This window comes from Euprymna scolopes, chromosome 41, assembly GCF_053919585.1.
Source record: "Euprymna scolopes isolate OS-2025 chromosome 41, ASM5391958v1, whole genome shotgun sequence".
Lineage (NCBI taxonomy): Eukaryota > Metazoa > Mollusca > Cephalopoda > Sepiida > Sepiolidae > Euprymna > Euprymna scolopes.
The window spans coordinates 15,904,233-15,926,711 of NC_136522.1; the positions used below are offsets into that span (position 1 = coordinate 15,904,233).

General features: G+C 33.6%; 1 protein-coding gene across 1 annotated transcript in view; it reads right to left on the reverse strand.

Moving 5' to 3' along the window:
* LOC145266362 (fatty acyl-CoA reductase 1-like) overlaps positions 1 to 22,479 on the reverse strand; it is a 255,321-nt gene that overhangs the window by 7,311 nt on the left and 225,531 nt on the right. Inside the window, exons 10-12 of the mRNA XM_080121985.1 lie at positions 20,609 to 20,698; positions 4,768 to 4,897; positions 2,684 to 2,811 (exon numbers count right to left, since the gene is read on the reverse strand). Of these exons, the coding sequence (XP_079978111.1) occupies positions 2,684 to 2,811; positions 4,768 to 4,897; positions 20,609 to 20,698 (348 nt within the window). The remainder of the gene's footprint in view (positions 1 to 2,683; positions 2,812 to 4,767; positions 4,898 to 20,608; positions 20,699 to 22,479) is intronic.

Consider the following 22,479-nt stretch of genomic DNA (forward strand, 5'->3'; position numbering starts at 1 on the left):
AAGTGACCCCCTTCCTTGTAGAAAAGTGCCCAGTTGAGGGTGAAGGAATTAATGTTTTTAGCCAATTTCTTGATATTTGTTGTCCAAAGGGTCGAGTTTCAAAACGATACTGATCTTGTGAAAATCCATTGCCTCCGTCGAAAGTTTTAGGCATACATACATACACACATTTAAGCAGACAGGTAAGATTTATGTTATAGACTAGCGGGGGGGGGGGTACCCGGTGTTGCCCGGGTACCTGGAGGTGTGTGTGGTTTTGGGTAAATCAAAACTCCGGGGAGGGTTTAAAATAAAAAAAAGTTTTGGTAGTTAAGTATGAGGATCGAACCCGATGCCTTGAGGCAAAGTTAATGAGGTCAACTTTGACTGCAAGGTAGTATTTCATTTACTGCGGGAACACTTTTTTTATTTTTATTTTACCAAGATGTTGGGGGGGGGGCAGCTCCCCATAAAAAGGGGATTCTCTAAATTGAATAGCAATTGTCTGATATAAGGAAAATATTTCCACATTGATCAAAGCTGATTGCTTTCGGACATTTCCGGCGATCGCGACCAGAAAAATACCGCCAGAACTAGTGTCGCTTTTCTTATACGAAAAAGCCTAATCCACATGCGGCGAGCGAAAAATGTTGAATATTTAGCATTTTGAAGTCGAGCAAATTAAATAGACAGGCGACCTACGTTGTTAACTCATAGATATTATGATTTATATGTGATATAAAAAGTTTTAAGTTGTGAGCCGACCGACCGTTTCTCGGAAAAAAACCTTTCTTGGACATACACAAGAAGCGAACATACATACACACATTTTCGCTTTTATATATAGATTACTTGCAATTTTGATTTTTGTAAAAAAATTTTGTAAAAAAAAAAAAAGCCAATAAAATATATTCTAACCCATATTTACTTGTTACATAAAGTTTCAACTTTAGAGTAAAATATCTACATTTCCTAGACTTTTTAGCTGATTAAAAACAGGGGAAAAAATTCTAACTTCTCAATTTAGTAGTGCTTGAAGCCAAACTTCTAGAGTAAATTGTGTATCATGTCAACTAATCCCTAACTATGCATAGAACAGATACCATAATACTTAATCCACTGCACCTTGTTAAAGATCCATAGAAAATTTCAGCCAGATGGGCCTAGTAACTTCTGCAGAAAAATGGAATGGAAACAAACTAAGAGAAATCTCATAGTTCATCTTGGATTTTACAAAGAATTTTGTTTTTTGTTCTATTTATATTTGGGGCTTAAGGGGTTAAAACCTGATCCTAATGATCCTGCAAACTGAGGTCCACCTACTAACCTATAACAATGAAGAGTCCCAAGTTGTTTGTTGTGATCTACACCTGTTGCGTGACTGTGTACACACGCACGCACACACACACACACACACACACACATACACGGTCAACAGGATAAAGTAACCAGCCGATGAGTGCAGATCTATCAAAACTGTCGTCATCAGGCATGAAGAGGTCAAGTAGTTGACCTCACAGCTACCCGGGTTAAACACCTGCAAGAAAACAGATTGATATAAACGACAGAGAGAAGAGTCAAAGAGCGATGGTGAGCCACAAGTCAAGTCGCTGCAATCCGCCCACCTCCTGCTGCCCCCATCTGAAGTGCGCAACACATCAATCAGATACTGGCGAGAAATTGATTTCACATTCTGATTTAATAAATCAACATAAACAATTTTTTTTTTTTGCATGCCCAAACCTTTGGTTAAATTTTTTTTTATCCACACCTGGTCGTCACATAAACTAATAAAAAAAATATAGTCCACGCTAGCATGGCGGCTGTCACTCGATGAATGTTGCCCAATTGCAAATCATGATTAGTGAGTACGATTCGCACGGATAGCATAGTTTTTTAAAGCTAAAATAGTACTTCATAACAATAGAAAAAACAATTGCATTTTTGCTAGGAGCAAAACTGTAGTATCTGTTCTAATACTACATTTCAGGTTTTTATAGTCCTCAGTCAGTCAATGAGAAATCCTTCTAGACTGAGACTTCATTCAACAGGAATACGAGTATAAAAGAGCCACTGACGCAGCTGCATGCAAATGAACTGGCCTAGTGTGCAATGTGAAATCACAGGAGAAAAAAAAAGAACACACATGTTTGAAGGAATGATCTTAGAGATATGACCGGTGTTCAGAGAAGCATGTAGGGGATTTGGTACGTGTTTGAGGCGTAAAGGGAGTAGGAAATGGCATTTAAGAGATGTAGAAGGAGGAGGAAAGGACATGATCGGCACGCACAGACACAGATGGATTTCACTGTCTCAAATGACTATGGCCTTAATAGAGCTGAACGAGGAAAGATAACAAAATATCAGGACAAAGATTTCAAAAACGACATGGTCCCTTTAAGAAATGAACATTATACCAGTTGTGATAGGAGCAATTGACCTAATGAAAAAAATAAAAAAATCATAAGAAATACTTGGAAACAATCCCTGGAATACCTAGCTGGCATGCAATACAGATAGCAGCCATAAAGAGAATAATATCTGTTCTTATTGGATATAAATCCAAATCATAATGAAATCAAGTTTTAGCTCCGGGAGGAGTTAGCTCCCTTGATCTCTTAAAATTAACCAAAGTAAAATAATAATAAAAAAAGGGGGACAACTGCTCTTTACGTAGTAGCTGATTGCTAAAAGTGAGACTTACTTGCGTAGATGAGCCCTTGCTGCTGGGAGGCCGGACATGTCTTCATTGAGAATAAACTGCTTTATCCCTAGGCAATAGTTTTCAATGTAATGCGGCCAGTGCAAGGGTCGCGGGTCCAAGTAGAACATCTAAAAAGATGGAGAAAAATGGAATAATACAAAAAAGGTACTTGTACAGTTTAGTCAAGACATTAAACATGAAAATATCGGGAAAAAAGGTTATATTTTACATATTCGTTATGAAACGCAGTTCTCCGAAAAAAAAATTTCACTTAAAGTAGTTTTTTTTTTTTTTTTTTTTACAGCGAAAAAACAATTTGTTATGATACCGAGCAAAAGGTTCGATTTTTAGGAAGAAAAGCTAGTATTAAAGATGGGGAGGGAGTGTCGGCGATTTAAATTGAGTTATCTCCTCGTGGCATGCTGCTCAGGTTCAGCAAATTTCACAATGGCTAACTTCAACGCGCTCTCATAAGAACGTGTTTTTCCGCTGTAAAAAAACAAAAAAAAAAAACTACTCGATCAAATTAAATGAAGTTTTTTTTTTTTTTAAGATCTTCAGTCCAAAACGGATACGTACAATATAACCTTTTTTTTTTTTTTTTTCTTCGATATTTTCATTTTTTAATGTCTTCACTAAACTGTACAAGTGCCAAAAAAGAAATATGGATATTATGATTATCGACTTCAATATGATTAAGTCACTGACTTGATTAACTTTAATCTTTTTTTTTTTTTTTAAATGGTATTTATAAGCGTTGGAGGTACCAATGTATTTGAGCAGTCCTAAATTTCTAGCCTCGGAAAAATTAGGTCATGTGATATTTTTGTAGAAGGTGTAATCTTAAAAATGCAATCAAAATTTTATCAATCGATTTTTAAAAAGAATAGAAAACAATTAAATCCAAATTATATTAACCAAAACAAAAAACAATAGTAAATTAAAATGCACGCGTAAAAAAAAAAAAAAAGCACATTTAAACAGAAAATTAAATTCAATTTTTCAAAAACAAATTCATTACAAAAAAAAATCTTTTCAACGAACAAATTAAAAGAAATTATCTTTAATTAAACATAACTTTAACAGATTCATTAAAATAATTTTTACTGTATTTAATAAAATAATTTTGTGTTTCTACACAATAAAAATTTAAAAAATAGTTTGTTTTATTTTGTGTAAACTTAATTCGCTTGATGCAATTGTGAAATATGTAACTAACATTATCAAATGTTTTGCTTTCTGTGTGATTGTATTGCTCTTTTTAAAAAATCTATTAAACATAAACGGATTTTTTTATTGATAAGAAAAAAGTTCAATATTACTTTGAAGTATATTTTTTTTTTATTTGTTTGCAGACAATTATCCTCATCATTTATTTATTTATCCCCCACTAAGCCACAAAGTCTATTTTGTACTCTGTCAAGGCAGGATAGGCTGTTTTTAGCAGCTCCTGCCCAGATAAGGCAGCAGTATTCCATCCTTGGACGTACTTGGTTTTGAGATAATGGTTAAGTGCATCTGATTGGTCAATTTAATCATGTGACATGGAAAAGATTTGAAGGCAGATCATCAGCTGCACAAGCAGCTTTCATTTGATGATTACTATTTTTTTTTTTATATTTATCCTTGGCATATAATGGGCAGTCATATTTTTGCACCGAAAATGATAACCAATGTTTAAAACACTAATAAGCAGTTAAAAATTTGTATAAAACATAAATAGAATCAAGAATAGTCATTGTACAGTAATTTTAATGTAAAAAAGAAAGGGGGGGGTCGACTTACGAAGTTTACAGACCGTGAAAAAATATTTAGAAAGCCATTCTTAACATTTTTTTTTTTAATCATTCTGTACTTCCGCCTGAGAATTTAACAAAAGATACTGTTAAAAAAATACCGTTTGCCAATTGTTGTCTGCTGCGATTTTATTGGAATAAGCTTTTCAAAACCTTCCAGAGGTTTACGTAACCTGCTCGAAATATGCTGATGATAACACTGCCCTTAATCTACGTAAGTACCCTTTTTTTTTAACAGTATTTCGAATAGTTTTGTATTTAAAGAGGGAAAATTAATATGTCACTTACTTTCCTATCTTCCGGGAGCAGTTGGTTCTTCAGCATGTCGAGATTATTGTACGTCCATTCCCACGAGTGACAAGTAAAATAGGTAAGTGTCCCCATTGTACGGTGCAGTCGATTATAGATCTTCACCATTCTGAAGAAAAAAAGGAAAATTAAAAATTAGCAGAAAGAAAATCAACTGCCTGTTACCCACTACATAGCTTCCATACAAAACACGTCCATATTTCTACCCTTCCTATATAACAAACCAAAGACTATTCATAAAATTTGTGTGCACTTAAGAAATTATTATATTTGTATTTACGATAAAAAATAATCTGTAAAAAAATGTTATAAAAATATTATACAAGGTGTCACAAAAGAAGCAGATGGTAAAAAAAAAAAAAAAAAAATTCATAACTTTCTTAATTTTTTATATTTTTCTTGTATTTTTTTCAGATCATATAGAGTAACCCTTTCAAGGTCATCATGAGTCGTTACACTGAGGAGCGTATATTTATTGTAGAGTTGTATTTTCAGTTGAATGAGCCAATATCAGAAACTCAAACACAAGACAAAACTTCAACACAAGAAATTCCCCTACTCCCAATGCAATAAAACCAGCCACAAAAAATGCCCTTAAAAACAATATAGAGAAGGAAATTAGGGCCATAAGCCCTGAAACATTAAGTGATGTGCTGGACAATGCCCGACAGAGAGCACAAGAGTGTGAAAATGAAATTGGGGGACATTTGAGTAACATTTTTCATAACTAAAATTAGACCTTGTGTAAAAACATACCCTAGATTAAGTTGTGTAAATAAAATTAGAATAAGTAGACTATGATATCTTACTATGTCTCTAAAAAATCACGGAGAGGCTCATCTATCTACATATGAAAATTGGTAAGCATAACTTAAATATTGATGAAGTTAATCAAATTTAAAATCCGTCAGCTTCTTTTGGGACAACCTGTATATTATATATTATAATTTTTTTTTTTTTTTTTTTTACTCATATTCACCCCTTACAAAGCATATCGCCATTTAGACATAAGGAGCTACTATTTGGAGCCATGCCTCAAAAGATTAACAAGATATTTGTTTATGTTACATTTTAAACTTCTGCATATCAGTACAGCCAGGGAAGTAGTCAACAGGAAGAGAATTCCAAAGTCTAGCTGTTCGAGAGAAGAAACTATTAGAATAGAAAGCTTTTTGGCATTTAGGGACATCAACAGTGAAGGGGTGAGATCTTATTGCTAAGCAGGTTTGTCGGGGATATGTATGCCGAGGGGGTACAATTGAAATGAGTTCAGTAGAACACATTCCATTAATATATTTGTAAACCAGACACAGTGATGCAACATTGTGGCGATGGGACAGGGGCTGGAGCTTAGTTGATAAAGTGGGACCTATTAGATTGACAACTCTTTTTTTAACTTTATCCAAGACGGAGAGGCTAGTGGTAGATGCATTAGCCCAGATGTGGCAACAATACTCCATGCATGGGTGAATGGTGGCCTTGTAGAGGTACAGAGTACTCTCAGGTGTGAGTAGTCTTCTAGCTCGATAAAGGGAACTCACCTTCTTTGCAGCAGCCTTTGCAGTATCCTCTATGTATTATTTGATTTTAAGTAAAATTATTGAATAATTCTTCCCCACAAAATTTGCAACAATTTTTAGATAAACAAGCCAAGTTTGTGGGGTCCGTCTCCACAAATTAAAAATTTAATTTTTTCATAACTAATGTTTGTGCAAAATTTTGTAAAAAATCCAAGGCGTAGTTATTGAGAAAAGTGCAAACAAATTAACGGATGAACGATTTGAGGGCAATTTTACCCCTAGGGGCGCAACTAGAGTCATCGTCTAAAATTTGTTCTGACAAAAATTTACTTCCACCATGAGTAATATTTGCGCAAAATTTAAAAAAAAAAAAAAAAAAAACAAGCGTGGTTATTAAGAAAAGTGTGAACAAATGAATGGACGAATGGGGGTGAATTACTAGATCAGGTGGCCAATAAAGCATAATTTTTTTTAGAATGAATTTCGATCAATAGCTTCAACTGAAGAAAAAGTAAATTGTCGCTTGGTTGAACTGAACTGAAATGAGATCTATTTAATAGGGACACAAAACCAATTGTGTATACAACCGAATTCATTAGAAGATTTGAAAGCTAAAAATAATGTGAATTCCATGCATTACTGCAAATAAGTTGGCGAATGTTTTCCATGAACTACATCATATTACCGTATTTACTGCTAATGGTGGAGGACATGTGGAAACTTGAAATAAAATTTCAATAAAACCTTTAAAAAAAATTATTTCTAATCTTTTTTTAGAGATTATTTCTATTGCAAATACAAAACACTATAATTTTTAAAAGTGCACACAAATTTTATGGACACCTGTCTAATATATATTAGACGCATACGCCCCAAATCATTAGTTGGGTCACGTTATGAATAGACATGATCATTGACGAGGTGGAGTGAGAGGAAGATGCTCGTTGGAAGCATAATTTTATTGTTTAGATGACCCCCTCCCCCAGCATTAAAAAAAAAAAAAAAGATATCTGGGCCCTAATCATCATATTTGTGAATATATAACCCAAATCATTTTGTCTCTTCAGCAGATGAACATTCTGACCCTTTTATTGATATTCTTTTTATAGAAATCCTGATATCAAAATATCATGTCCCTATAATGATTTGTGTCTGCACAATAAAATTTGTTGAGAAATTGACAAAAAAAAAAAAAAAAAGGTCCGATAATATCCACACAATCCAATATGAGCATCGGCAAGTGATATGTGCGAGAATGGCAACAATGAAGAAAGCGTTCAACAAGAATCTCCATTACTCCTCATACAAGAGTTAGATTGGATGTTTGCTTTTTAATGGCACATCAACTTCTCTGCTTATTTAGAGCCGTGTTGTTTACAAATTATTATTTGGAAGAATCTTTATAGGGGTTATTTGGTATAAGCTATTTTAAAATTTTCCAGTATAGGTCGATTGTTTTCAAGAATTTCAGGATGTTCTCTATTTGTATAGTGTTGGAAAGTTCTTTCAAGTTGATTACTTGGTAATATTGAGATCTTGTCGTCTCAAATTCCTTGCACTCAATTAAGATGTGTTTAACCGAGAAAGGTTCATGGCAGGGTATACATATCGGAGGATCTTCCCCTTTTTAAAAGGGTAGGAGTGCGTAATAAAGGTATGGCCTATTCGTTCAAGAGTTAGAAAGACAAACTATTCACCATCAATGCCCAAAAGAACTCCCTTACAAAAAGCCAAGAAACTCCTAAACAAGATCGAACCTCCAATGGAGCCAAGGTTTGATTTGGTTTTGTGTTATGGCTTATCAGCATGTTTTAGGTTATTTAATGCCAAATCCGTGTTTAGGTTTAGAGGTATCAAACATGCAACATATCTAAGAAAAAAAAAAATAAATAAATAAATAAAACTCAGAGTTTTTAAAGAAAAAGAAAAGTATTTATTGTACCTAAAACAAAAACAAAAATATTTACAAATAGTCTAAGGGAGATATATATATTATTCCTTAATTGGAATTCATTTTTTGAGATGAGCATTATATGTTAATTTTTATTTTTATTTCGGACTATTTCAATCCCACCCAAAGCGTGCCAGAGGTTAATTGGTCAAAAATGTGGTGAGACGACAACAACTACGGATGGCAGTGATGGCTGAGAATGCAGTTAGGAGATTCGAAGTTCCTATCCGTCGCGGTTACCACCTGACGAAGGCCAGAGGAAGTTGGCCGAAACGTTGTGAACCAATAAAAAGATCCAAAAACAACAACTAATAAAGATGAGACTAATAGTCAGAAATAATAAAAAAAAAAAAATTGGTCTAAGGGAGATAAGCAAGTTCTTAATTCAGTCTAGTTTACGTTGAGAAGACAGACAAAATTATTGACAATTAATAACAGTATTTATTTGGTCAGAGAGCACGCAAGAAAATCTTTATAATTACCAAATGTCCACTTTTTATTTGAGGGTGCCTGTAATTGATTCTTTTTATAAATTCCTTTTGACCAGATATGGATCCCAAGAAATACTGGCTTAAGTTAATCTAGTCAGCGTCTAACAACCTGGAGTAGCGTAAGGACTCAAACTGACTCTTTTACTAACCAAAGAGTTGATGCTATCGGCATTCTGTTATAGTTTTGGTGAATGGAAAGTTCCAAAAATGCTCCAAATGTAATACAACTAAGTTCATTCCAAAAGTTAAAAAAAAAAAAAAATGGTTGCACACTTTAGAAGACACTTATTTTGAATAAAATTTCAATGAGAAATTTGAAAACTTTAAAATTTCATAAACAAAATCATTTTATTTACTTTTATTGTTGTAAGTTTGATATATTTCGCTCTAAATAGCTTCATCAGGGTAGGAAGTCTGGTACGTAGTTTTCTTTTTCTTCTACATTTTGGTGTTCAGGGGGAGATAATGCCTCGGAATAGAATAGAAGAGAAGAGAAGAGAAATGTACATCTTATTCCAATTGAAAGAAGAAAAAAAAAAAAACTACGTACCGGACTTCCTACCCTGATGAAGCTATTTCTAGCGAAATATATCGGACTTACAACAATGATTTTATCATTATTTCTGACACTTTCAAGTTTTCAAATTTCTCATTTAAATTATATATATATTCTCTAATTTTAATGTAATATTTTTAATACTGATAATAATACATTTTTAATATTATTATAAGAAATTGTAATATCTTAATATTTTTAATACTGATAATTATACATTTTTAATATTATTATAAGAAATTGTAATATCTTAATATTTTTATGAGGAAAATGTCCTCACATTACAATCTGGACATTTTGGTGAAACTTTTCTTGTAAAAAAATGTGTAAGGAAAGTCCTTTAAAAAAAATTACTGCTCCCTCTGTAGATGTATAAGGAAAAATTCAAGATGGCGCCCGACTCTCTCTTTAACACGGTAAGTTCAGGAAAAGATGTTATAAATGTTGCAGCAATTCAATAACCAGTATACACCGGTTCTGCACGGAATCCAACTAGCAAGGTGCCTAGACTGACGCGAACGGTTACTCAGACTGGACCCAACAACGGTAAGATATCCTCACACGGCACGAGAAGCAACAGCAACACGATTCCCTGACCAACTCAATCGTCGCTCTCCCAACGTCTTTTTCATCACCCGCTCTTATGGTCGTTGTAGGCCGGCTAAATTTGCATATTGCGAGAATTCGTGTGACTTTGCGAGATATTATCCTTTACAAAAGACGGCGGCCGCCATCTTGATCTTTCTTTATCTATTTTCGGTCGTTGACGCTGAGCCGGTCTCGAGGTAAGTCTTTCCTTTTCGTCCGTCTCTCTTACGCACCCACACAACACGCAAACACGCGGGCGCTTATCTCCTGGATGCACATTACATTTCTAGCTTCAAGTTCTTTATATTTCCAATATTTATTCAAGGTGTTTGTTTGGTTGCTTCATTCTACGGCATGTCAACAATTGTGGCTTTTGTAGAACATTATCAAGTTTTGCAAAGAGACAGGGGAAAAACAATGGCATCAATGTTTGGTGCATTTTAGGCCAGAAAGCCGGTATCTTCAGACAGTCTGATCTAATACATCAGGAGTTAAGCCAAGGATACTCTGGCTATTTTCAGACGAGAAGAAAATCTGTGAGGACTAGTTGTATAATCTATGCAGAACAACAAACGGTCAGTTGATAGTCTGCACAAAGTTCTGCGTGACGTGAAGATCAAAATTCTCTCAAACTGTGATAGTCTGTGGGGGTGTTTACAGCAAAGGTCACATCATACTACTCCACATGTTTGAAAATGGACTTAAACGCCAAGCCAAATAGCTATATTGAGTTGCTGTTCATTGCAGAAAAGCCATGTGTGGAGAAGATAATTGCAGGACTTGGTTCCATGTCACAACTCAAAGAAAATCCAAAAGTGGTTATCTGAGACTTTTTACAACTTCACAAGTCTTAACATTTGCCCATGCACCCCCACCTCACTCGATTGCCACCCTATGGACTATTACAAGTATGGGTGGGGCTTGTTGAGTAAGCATCAACTATACTATCTGCAATACTAAGGATCAAATTGGTGTTTGAGCATCTCTTGAAGGACATCACGAGTGCTGTATTTTCCAGGTTCATGTTCTGACTGGCGGGTGTGGTGGAAACTGAGTGTAGCCTGATCATGTGAGTTGCCTTCGATAAAAGAGTCTTCTAAAAGATGCATTTTAAAATTTGAGAATATATCAATTATTGGCCAAGATATGACTTTTTTTTTTTTTACTTTCTAAAAAATGTCTAATTTATCCAGAAGATCCTCTATATAAACACAAGTACCCATGGTGCAGTGATTAGAGTATTTGGAAAAATTCAATTGCAATGCGATATTCTCCTGAAGGTTCAATCCTCCTCAAGTGTGGGCGACCGAAAAATACAACTGCAAATTATTTAGGACCTCTATTCCAATCATGGCTGACAGAATGAGAGCATGCTACCCACGTGAAGTAAAAGGGTTCTGTTTAAAATTCTGTGCAGATTTCTGAGTTCAACAAGATACACCTGAAGAAGGTCGGAGGTTACATCAACCAAATGTTATGAAAATGACGCTCAAGATGAGAACAGTAGTTTAAAAAAATCCAAATAATAAAAATAACCAATCCACATCTAAAAAATTCAGAAATTTTATTCAATTAATTTAGTTTCAACGAGTTTTTTTTTGTTTTTGTTTTTTTAATTTGTCTCGTCTTTTGTACTAATGAAGCTTTGGAACAACAAAAAAAACTGACTTCTTGTTTGGCATCTTTGGAAGATACGAAAGTGTTTAACTAATCAGAATGTTTGAGAAGCAGACAATAAATTCACATTTAAATTGAGTAAAATCTTATAATTTCGGCCCATCTATATCTATAAAAGTGAAAGCGTCTGTCTGTCTGTCTGTCTGTGTACATTTCCCTACACAATAACTGTCAATTTTTAGTCTACAGACTCGAAATTTGATATACAGGGTACTGAGATTTGGAAAAATCGATGTGATCGGTTTTTGGCCAGAAATTTGGTAATTAAGGGGTTCAACGATTTGACCTTTGAAAACTCTACCAAACTCCTCTGCCAATTTTGGGTCTACACACTTGAAATTTTAGATATAGGTTCCTTGGACATGGATCTAACTTAATAACTTGATTTGAGCCCAAAACAATAAATTTTAAGGGGTCATAATAGGGGTCAAAGTTAAAAAAAAAAAAAATTAACAGCTTTTTTTTTTTTTTTTTGCTCAACATACAGCTCCAAATACCTGGGCAACGCTGCGCACCCATGATAGTATATCTATAAAAGTGAAATTGTCTGTGTGTGTCGGTGTACATTTACCTACCAAACTACTCTGTCAATTTTCAGTCTACGGACTCGAGATTTGACATAAGGGGTATTGAGATTTGTGAAAATCTTTTTTAATCAGTTTTAGCCAGAAATTTAGCTGTTAAGGGGTCAAATTCAATGATTTGATCTTTAAAAACACTACCAAACTCCTCCGCCAATTTTGTGTCTAAACACTTGAAATTTTAGATGTAGGTTATTTGGACACGGGTCTTACTTTTTAATATGATTTGAGCCAAAAACAAATGTTACAGGGTCAAAATTGGAGTCAAAGTTTTTAAAAATTTGACCTCTGCGGTCTCTAACAAATTACTCAGCCAATTTTTGGTCTAAACATTTGAAATTTTACATGAAATGTATTCAGACATAGGGTTTTTAATCTGTTTTTAGCTGAGAATTTGGCTGCAAAGGGGTCAAAGTTCAAAAGATTTGACCTTTGCGGTCTCTTGCAAACTATTCAGTCAATTTTGGGTCTGAACATTTGAAATTTTGCATAAAGGGTATTCAGACATGCAGCTAGCTTTTTAATCAGTTTTGGGGTGAAAGTTTGGCTGCCAAGAGGTCAAAGTTTACAGAGTTGACCTTTGCAGACTCTACCAAACTCCTCCGCCAATTTTGGGTCTAAACACTTGAAATTTTAGATGTAGGTTACCTGGACATGGTGAAACTTTTTAATATATATATATATACACATAAAGTTATGAACAGTACATAGGGCCCGAGCAAAGCTGGGCTGAACTGCTAGTAATAAAAAAAAGGCGATTAAATCAAAAATGAATTTCAAAAGCTTTACGACAAGTGATTCGGTCTACTGAAACCACCCTAATCTAGTTGCCTCCCCACCATTTCAAAAGCTATACCATTAAAAAGAACACAATGAAAAAATACAAAATAAAAAATAAAAAATGTTATAAAAATCATTACCATCTGTAAAAATTGATTTTGCATTGTGTTTGCTTTGTTTGAAAGAAAAATATTTATTGACAAAAAGTAATTCTCACTTTTAACTTTTCCATGATAAAGAAAAACTATTTCATTGATTTTCGTCATCAATAAAATGGCTTAGGATCGTCGAAATTGTTCTCTGATGCTTCAAGATGCAGTTTGTGTTCAAGAGAAATCCGATTCAGTATGATGGCCATTAAAAGTACAAGTAAACCAGAACCAATATTGGAAATTAAAATAAAATCTTACGCGACACAGGAATACACACACAGATACTTTTGCACAAAACAAACAGATGTAATAAAAATGTCAATTTGTAGTCTAAAGAGATCCAGGCTTGGCTTGAGGAGGGGTGCTATGACTTTGTACTCTTCTCTCCCCAACCTGAACCTGCTAGACTGCTCTGTTTGATCATACGTTGAGATCACCAACATGACCTCCCACAACACCAAAGCCAGCCTGATTGCCACTATCCACAGAGTATTCACCAAACTCCTGCCAACGCTTGTGCAAAAGGCATACTCTCAGTTCCGGACCCATATCAAGGCGATGATTGAGACTGAAAGCAGCTACATTGAATAAATGTCAGCTCTACTACATAATCAAGTTACCTGAATTGATTTTTTTTTCAATAAGTTTTAAAATAAAGCTGTAGTGTTTTCTTTAGGGCGATAAATTTACTGTTCCACCCTGTACAATGAACGTCATACATATCTAAGATTGATTTTAAACCTTATTAAAATTCCTCTATAAATTTATGCACTCGAAGAGAAAAAACTAAAAAAAAAAAAAAGAAGACTCGACCAAGGGAGATAACTCTGGGTCGAATGATCTTACTTGAACTTCAGAAGAAAAAAGAAAAACTGAAATCTTTCAGATTTCACTTTTTCTTTTTAGATAAGGATTGAAAACTGGCAGTTCTGCATTACAACAAAAGTGCCATTTTTTTGCGCGTTTCATTAAACTGTTGCCCGTTGGCGCTTCTCGGTCAAAAAAGCATGACAAATTTAATTCAAAAAATGTTTTGGAGATAAAAATCTAATGTTGCTTTAATTCGAAAAATGTTTCATGTAATTTTTTAAATTGTTCGGGAGAAAAAAAAAAAAAAAAGAATCGATACTTTAATTAAAAAAATGTTTTATTAAAATTATACCTTCTTAAGCAGACTTTTCAATGTTTTTACAATTATATATTGATACATTTTTTATACAATAAATGTTTTGGTTTTCAAATATTTTGTGTTCAGAAAAAAAAAAAATCTTATTTGCTGTGTTATTTGACCAAGAAGAAATTGGAGTAATCAACCTTTTTCGCTGAAGGAGCAGTCCTTCACGACTGAGACAATTTTTTATTTTTGTACCTTTTCTCCACGTTAAAAAACGACCCTGGTGTCTAACTCTGTCCCGTGGGGAAGCATTGTAAATAGGTACCTCCAGTAATGGCGCTGTCCGTGTAATGCAGAAGGGCCAAAACTTTAATTATTTCAACTACTCTTAACTTTATTCTCCCATTTCAGATGATGTAAGCTTCAACCTTCTTTAAATTTTGTCAAATTAGGACTATGTCAAACGCATGAATTTGGAATGGAACCCTTTATGCTCCCATTCTGTTGGCAATGACTGAGTAGAAGTCTTGAGTAATTCACACCTGTATCCTTAATATTAAATGTACTGAGGATTGAGGCTTCAACCGCTAGCATTCTGTCACTTAAAATTTATTATTACTCAACACATTTATCCGTTGCGCCATGCAATATGATAGAATAAGAAAAAAGTACCCTCATGAATTAAATAAAGAGTTCAGTTTGTAATTACATACGGATTCCAGAGTTTGAGGAGATGCACCTGAAGAAGGCCAAAATTTTCATTGGTCGAAACACTGAGAATAATATCCCAGAGGAGAAGATTCGAACACATCAAATCTATGAGCACTATCGGTTATCGGTTATCCTACCCAAGCAGACCAGAAGACTAGTTGGCCAAAAACGTGGTCAGGCGACAACTATGGAAAGCGGTAATTACTGGGGATACAGTTATGAGATTCAGCATTTCTATCCTGTTGCGATTAATTACCTGAAAAAGGTCGGAAGATGAGTTGGCCAAAACGTGATGAAACAACAACAACTATGAGGATAACAGTCTGCATAAAAAAATCTTTTACATGCACCAAAATGATTATATGTGGAATAAAACCATTGTATCAGGATTAATGCCCTCACAATTACTATTCATTTTTAAAATATGTTTTGGCTGACATCTCCTGCAATCTTTGTCGCATGTTCTGTTCGTTCCCAGTGATTTTTCTCACGCACTTATCTAACATCATAGAAACAAACAAAATTAACAAGTGAAGCATGCATCGTCCCCCGTGAATGCACAGTGAACGAGGCATAAAAAAATGACTAAGTTCAGCATTTGCCTACCCGCTTCCCATTTAGCTACAAAAGTCCCCAAGGGACGTCAAATCCTGGTGAAAATGAACAAACGGTGGTGTTTTAGGCCTTAACATATGTAAATTTGAGTTCTGCACCATGCAGAAAAAAGAAATGACTAAGTCCATCATTTGTCCCCCCCCCCACCACTTAGCCCCAAAAGTCCCCAAGGCCTTAACATATTTTAATTTGAGTTCAGCACCATGCAAAACTGCTAAATAGGAATACACAGAAAATTTTAGACAAATATGGTAAAATAGTCCCAAAAATAGAGTTTTTATTAGCCCTAAAAGAACCCCTGGGGCACACCCAAGAGTTATCACGAAGTATAGACAAATAAAATTATATAGGAATCAGTTAGTTACAACTTTTCAGAGTTTTATAAAAATCCAAGGCATCAATTTTTTTAATAAGCACAAAAGTGTCAATTTTAGCCATTTTAACCCAAAAGGCACAATTAGGGGGCGTGGAGGGGAGGGGGGCAACCAGAGTTCTCTTGGAAAATCCGTTCTGTTAGTTTTTTTTACTCGTATCATGTTTAATGTTAGTGCAAAATTTCAAAAATTCCAAGGCACGGTTATTGAGAAAAGTGCAGACGAACGGACAAGGGTGAATTTACAGGTTCACCCTCCTTTTGTTGGTGGGGGGGGGGGGAGGAGACCAAAAAGAATAGAAATAAAAATCCGGGTCGGCATTTTTTCCTGTTTTAACACAAGTTGTTTATTGCCGTTACTTTTCAAACAATGCTTGCTTCTGTTTTTTTCTAATTTGCATATGTGCCTTTTTTTTTTGGCTCCTGCTGCTGATATCTTTGCAAGCCAGCTATTCCACAACTTCTGCTGATATTTTCTTGCGTGTTCATACTTGCAGTCACACTTAAACGCATTATGTACGCTTATGCATATTTGATAACAATGACCTTATTTTGTTTACGCTTGCACATGATGTAACAAAATCGGGTGAAGCATGACATATCGGAAAATAAAATGTTTGCAAGAACCGTCCCATACACCCGATTGTATAAACATTATCGACTAATCTAGTATATGAACGAATAAATGCAACTTTTTTGTTTATTATTCTTATATTGCTATCACTGTTATTGAAATCAATAACATATTTCAAAATATGATATACTAGCAGGCCGCCCGACGTTGCCCATTTGTAAAATATGCTTAAATACGATATTTTGATTAAAGCAGATTTCGTACTTATTATCATATTGAACCCGATATATAGTAAGATTTAAAAAGTTAAAAAAAAAATTTTTTTTAATTTAAAAAAAGATGGCTTGAGTGCCACCACTGAGAATTGAAACCAAAACATTTAGCTTATGATTTACTTTTTCCTTTGACGTTAATGACTGTACTTTGAAGACATTTTTGTTGCAAGGCTAAAAATTAAAACGTGAACCAATAGCTATTATGTTACGCATGCATATTCATAATGCCGTCATTCGACCATCACCTAGCACTTTCCATTTTTCTAATTTTTACACTTTTCTACCGATTTTCCCCAGCTAAAACCCAAAGATAAAGTTTTGCATGGGTTCGAATACCCTATATATTAAGTTTCATGTCTGTAGAACAAAAATTGACAATAGCTTGCTAGAGACTGTTCTACACATAGACAGACAAGGTCACTCATCTCTACTTTTATATAAAAAATCACGGTGTGGGACTTCATTCCTCATATGTTCTGAAAAAACAGCCCGTCTTTTGCAAATTTCATATAAAGCTAATTTATATGTCTGGCAGTGTTCTTAGATATGTTTTGTACAGAAATTCATCCGATAAGTATTAAAAATAGAAAAAAATCCGACCTTATAAATAGCTTTTCTCTCTTAAAGATAAAAAAGAATGATTTTACGTTACACCGGCAAAGAATATAATAAAGTTTAAGCAAATCATTTCTTCTTAGAAAACCCAGATTTATTATAATCTGGAGATATAGGTCAGTGGTAGAGCATTTGACTACAGATTGAATACCAGGTGTACCTCGCCATTTTATTTTAACTTTTTCTTATTAATGAGTTCAATTTACGATAAAAGGAGAGGTACCATTTAAAATCGCCACAAATCATTTCTTCGTTTGCATATTTTTAAACTAAACATTAAAATTAGAAGTAACTTTTCCAGGGCATTCATCATCCAGCCCAAATATCAGCTGACGTGATATTGTAAACAAACATTTAAAAAAAATTTTTTTTGTCCACCGGGCAAATTATTCCTCCTAATACATAATCAATAGACGATTAATTCTATAATAAGACATATGCAATCTGCATAAATTAAAATATCATGTTTAAACGTATTGTATGACTGGGCAACGCCGGGCTGCCAGCTAGTATATATACATATATAAAATGAAATGAATATTGGCCTCAACAGCGTGTTAAAACTCCATTTCATCGCTCTCCCGACAAGTTCTCATTCTTTTTATAAAAATTCTTTGTACTCATCTTTCCTCCTTCAATCCATCGGTGATTAATTAAATAGAATTCTGCCTTTAGAATTACTTTGGTACATCTTCCATTAACGGGATGTTTTTCAATTTTTTTTTATCTTTGAAATATTTTTACTAAGAATTTGGATTTTACCATCTTCACATTTTCCACTCGTCATTGATTTGAACATCCATTCTCCACTACCCCCACTTGTGCCCCCCCCCAACAAAGATTTGAATCTATCACGTAACTCTTGTATCCACAATAATATGATGCAATTTCAGAACAATCTACTTCAATTTTATTTTCAATATTTAAAAAATACTTTAATGATATTTTTTATTAATACTTAAAATAATTTAATAGTATTTCGATTTTATTTTTAATATTTCAACACAAATTTTTACTGGAATACAATTTTCAAGATATTTTCAAGGATTTTTCAAAGTAATAATAGAAATAAGGCCTTTTCAAAGTAATAATAGAAATAAGGCCTTTTCAAAGTAATAATAGAAATAAGGCCTTTTCAAAGTAATAATAGAAATAAGGCCTTTTCAAAGTAATAATAGAAATAAGGCTTTTTCAAAGTGATAATAGAAATAAGGCCTTTTCAAAGTAATAATAGAAATAAGGCCTTTTCAAAGTAATAATAGAAATAAGGCCTTTTCAAAGTAATAATAGAAATAAGGCCTTTTCAAAGTAATAATAGAAATAAGGCTTTTTCAAAGTAATAATAGAAATAAGGCCTTTTCAAAGTAATAATATAAATAAGGCCTTTTCAAAGTAATAATATAAATAAGGCCTTTTCAAAGTAATAATAGAAATAAGGCCTTTTCAAAGTAATAATAGAAATAAGGCCTTTTCAAAGTAATAATAGAAATAAGGCCTTTTCAAAGTAATAATAGAAATAAGGCCTTTTCAAAGTAATAATAGAAATAAGGCTTTTTCAAAGTGATAATAGAAATAAGGCCTTTTCAAAGTAATAATAGAAATAAGGCCTTTTCAAAGTAATAATAGAAATAAGGCCTTTTCAAAGTAATAATAGAAATAAGGCCTTTTCAAAGTAATAATAGAAATAAGGCCTTTTCAAAGTAATAATAGAAATAAGGCCTTTTCAAAGTAATAATAGAAATAAGGCCTTTTCAAAGTAATAATATAAATAAGGCCTTTTCAAAGTAATAATAGAAATAAGGCCTTTTCAAAGTAATAATAGAAATAAGGCCTTTTCAAAGTAATAATAGAAATAAGGCTTTTTCAAAGTGATAATAGAAATAAGGCCTTTTCAAAGTGATAATATAAATAAGGCCTTTTCAAAGTAATAATATAAATAAGGCCTTTTCAAAGTAATAATATAAATAAGGCCTTTTCAAAGTAATAATAGAAATAAGGCCTTTTCAAAGTAATAATAGAAATAAGGCCTTTTCAAAGTAATAATAGAAATAAGGCCTTTTCAAAGTAATAATAGAAATAAGGCCTTTTCAAAGTAATAATAGAAATAAGGCCTTTTCAAAGTAATAATAGAAATAAGGCCTTTTCAAAGTAATAATAGAAATAAGGCCTTTTCAAAGTAATAATAGAAATAAGGCTTTTTCAAAGTGATAATAGAAATAAGGCCTTTTCAAAGTAATAATATAAATAAGGCCTTTTCAAAGTAATAATATAAATAAGGCCTTTTCAAAGTAATAATATAAATAAGGCCTTTTCAAAGTAATAATATAAATAAGGCCTTTTCAAAGTAATAATAGAAATAAGGCTTTTTCAAAGTAATAATAGAAATAAGGCTTTTTCAAAGTAATAATATAAATAAGGCCTTTTCAAAGTAATAATAGAAATAAGGCCTTTTCAAAGTAATAATAGAAATAAGGCCTTTTCAAAGTAATAATATAAATAAGGCCTTTTCAAAGTAATAATAGAAATAAGGCCTTTTCAAAGTAATAATAGAAATAAGGCCTTTTCAAAGTAATAATAGAAATAAGGCCTTTTCAAAGTAATAATAGAAATAAGGCCTTTTCAAAGTAATAATAGAAATAAGGCCTTTTCAAAGTAATAATAGAAATAAGGCCTTTTCAAAGTAATAATAGAAATAAGGCCTTTTCAAAGTAATAATATAAATAAGGCCTTTTCAAAGTAATAATAGAAATAAGGCCTTTTCAAAGTAATAATAGAAATAAGGCCTTTTCAAAGTAATAATAGAAATAAGGCCTTTTCAAAGTAATAATAGAAATAAGGCCTTTTCAAAGTAATAATAGAAATAAGGCCTTTTCAAAGTAATAATATAAATAAGGCCTTTTCAAAGTAATAATAGAAATAAGGCCTTTTCAAAGTAATAATAGAAATAAGGCCTTTTCAAAGTAATAATAGAAATAAGGCCTTTTCAAAGTAATAATAGAAATAAGGCCTTTTCAAAGTAATAATATAAATAAGGCCTTTTCAAAGTAATAATAGAAATAAGGCCTTTTCAAAGTAATAATAGAAATAAGGCCTTTTCAAAGTAATAATAGAAATAAGGCCTTTTCAAAGTAATAATAGAAATAAGGCTTTTTCAAAGTGATAATAGAAATAAGGCCTTTTCAAAGTAATAATAGAAATAAGGCCTTTTCAAAGTAATAATAGAAAAAACTTTTTTAAAAATACCTACCTTGGTTTTTTACCGAGAAGGCTGTAACCAAGATCTGTAAGATATGCGGGGATCATATGACTGACGAACACCCAATAATCGTGCAGCAAACTGAAATGAGAAAGAAAGAAAGAATAAGTGTCAGATATGGATACAGAAGAGAGCTGTGGTCGCCACAAATATTCAGCCATCAAGAGTCATCAGCAGCAGCAGCCCTGCTGATTTAATAGCGTCAGCGACCATGACTCTCCAAATTGTAGAGCCATGGTAATCTCTAGACAAGTAAAGATGGTAGTGTTGTGGAGCCGAATGTCTGTGGCAATCGACCCTACAACTAGAAGACAACACAGGCAAGAAAAAGACGAAAAATGACAATGGCAAAGGAGAGATGACAAACGCAGTGGGTACCGTCGTGAACGAATATAAATCCATTCAGGTTTAGTTTTGTTAAAGAAACCGAATGGTGGTAGGTCTCAGGCTGAGTGTTGGAACAGGTACGTCTGCAAGGTCATTGCTAGTGGCTACAGGAAACACGTGCTGGCTTGAGAAGTTGGACAGTTGGGAATCGGGTGCATCGATGGCAAGTGGTCGCTGCTGCTGCTGCTACTGGGTTCGGCAGTTGTCAGGGAGGTAGTAAAAGCAGTTCTGCATAGACATAACTGCTGCTGCCGAGTTGGGTTGGGCCACTGACAGGCCCAACCTCGCCATGTGGCGATCTAGCCACGACTGACTGCTGGTTGAAAAACAAAAAACAGTATTTATACTCATCTGGCGGACGTAGTAGAAGACATTGTAGCTTTGCAGTATTGGTTGTTGTTTTTCGTTCTTGATTTGTGTTTGTTTGTGTCTTTAAAGTGTTGTAGGGAATCATTTGTTTGAGGTTTATATTCATGTGTCATATCAAATTGAAGCCGGGAATATTATTCTAACGGGAATTGTGCTATTCAGAGGTCCATGAGATAATTATTCACGTCTAAGTACTTGTCGAAAGGGCCGTCGGCTGTGGTTTTTACATTCTGAATGGGGATCCTTTTTGATGAGCGGATTCTTTTAGTGGAAACTGCGACAGTAGTTCCCCGTTGCTTTTCGTCATGATTCGGGGGTGTATCTTCCTTTCCCCTGTGAGTTAAATGTGCCCCAACATACCAACCTGGAAATTTCTATAACTATGCGATAGATACAATGCCTAGCCTTCCCAAATGGTTACCCATCTGGTAATAGCCATGGTTTCTTAACTTCGGTGATCTGACAAGAACTGGTGTGTCAACTATATGAGTATCTTCTAAAAAAAAAAAAATTCCATTTGGTAAAGTCTATTCAATTTCACTTGTTCAATTAGCATCATTTGCAATTAACACAATTTATAAATTTACTAACAAACTATCTATCACTTTCAACCTCTCTAATTGTTGTTTGCTATCCTCTCATTCCACTTCTGTTCAAGATATCGTCTATCACTCATTTCCATGTCTCTGTTTTAACAGTCATAGATAAATGAAAATGCAAAAAGCCTGGAATGACCCACTATAAACAGTGTAAAAATACTATTAAATTTGTAGTTGAAGAATAAAAACCAGAGAGAAAGGGAGATAACAAGCAGAGACTAATTTTGGATTTCGTCTTTTCTTCTTTATCCTCTTTTTGCCTTCTTCGTATTGATTCAAGTGAATAATCTGTCATACCTTAACACAGTATGTATGCACGGCTTGGTTTATTCAAATGATGTCCCCTGTTCTTCAAATGGCTTGCTCTTCTGCAACCCACGATCATCTAATTTGCATATGAACGACGAGAATTTATGTTACTTTCACATGACTTGAGAATAAAATCAGCTGCAGGGTTGCCATTTTGTTTTTGTTTTTTATTGGTAAGTAACTGGATTTTACAAAATG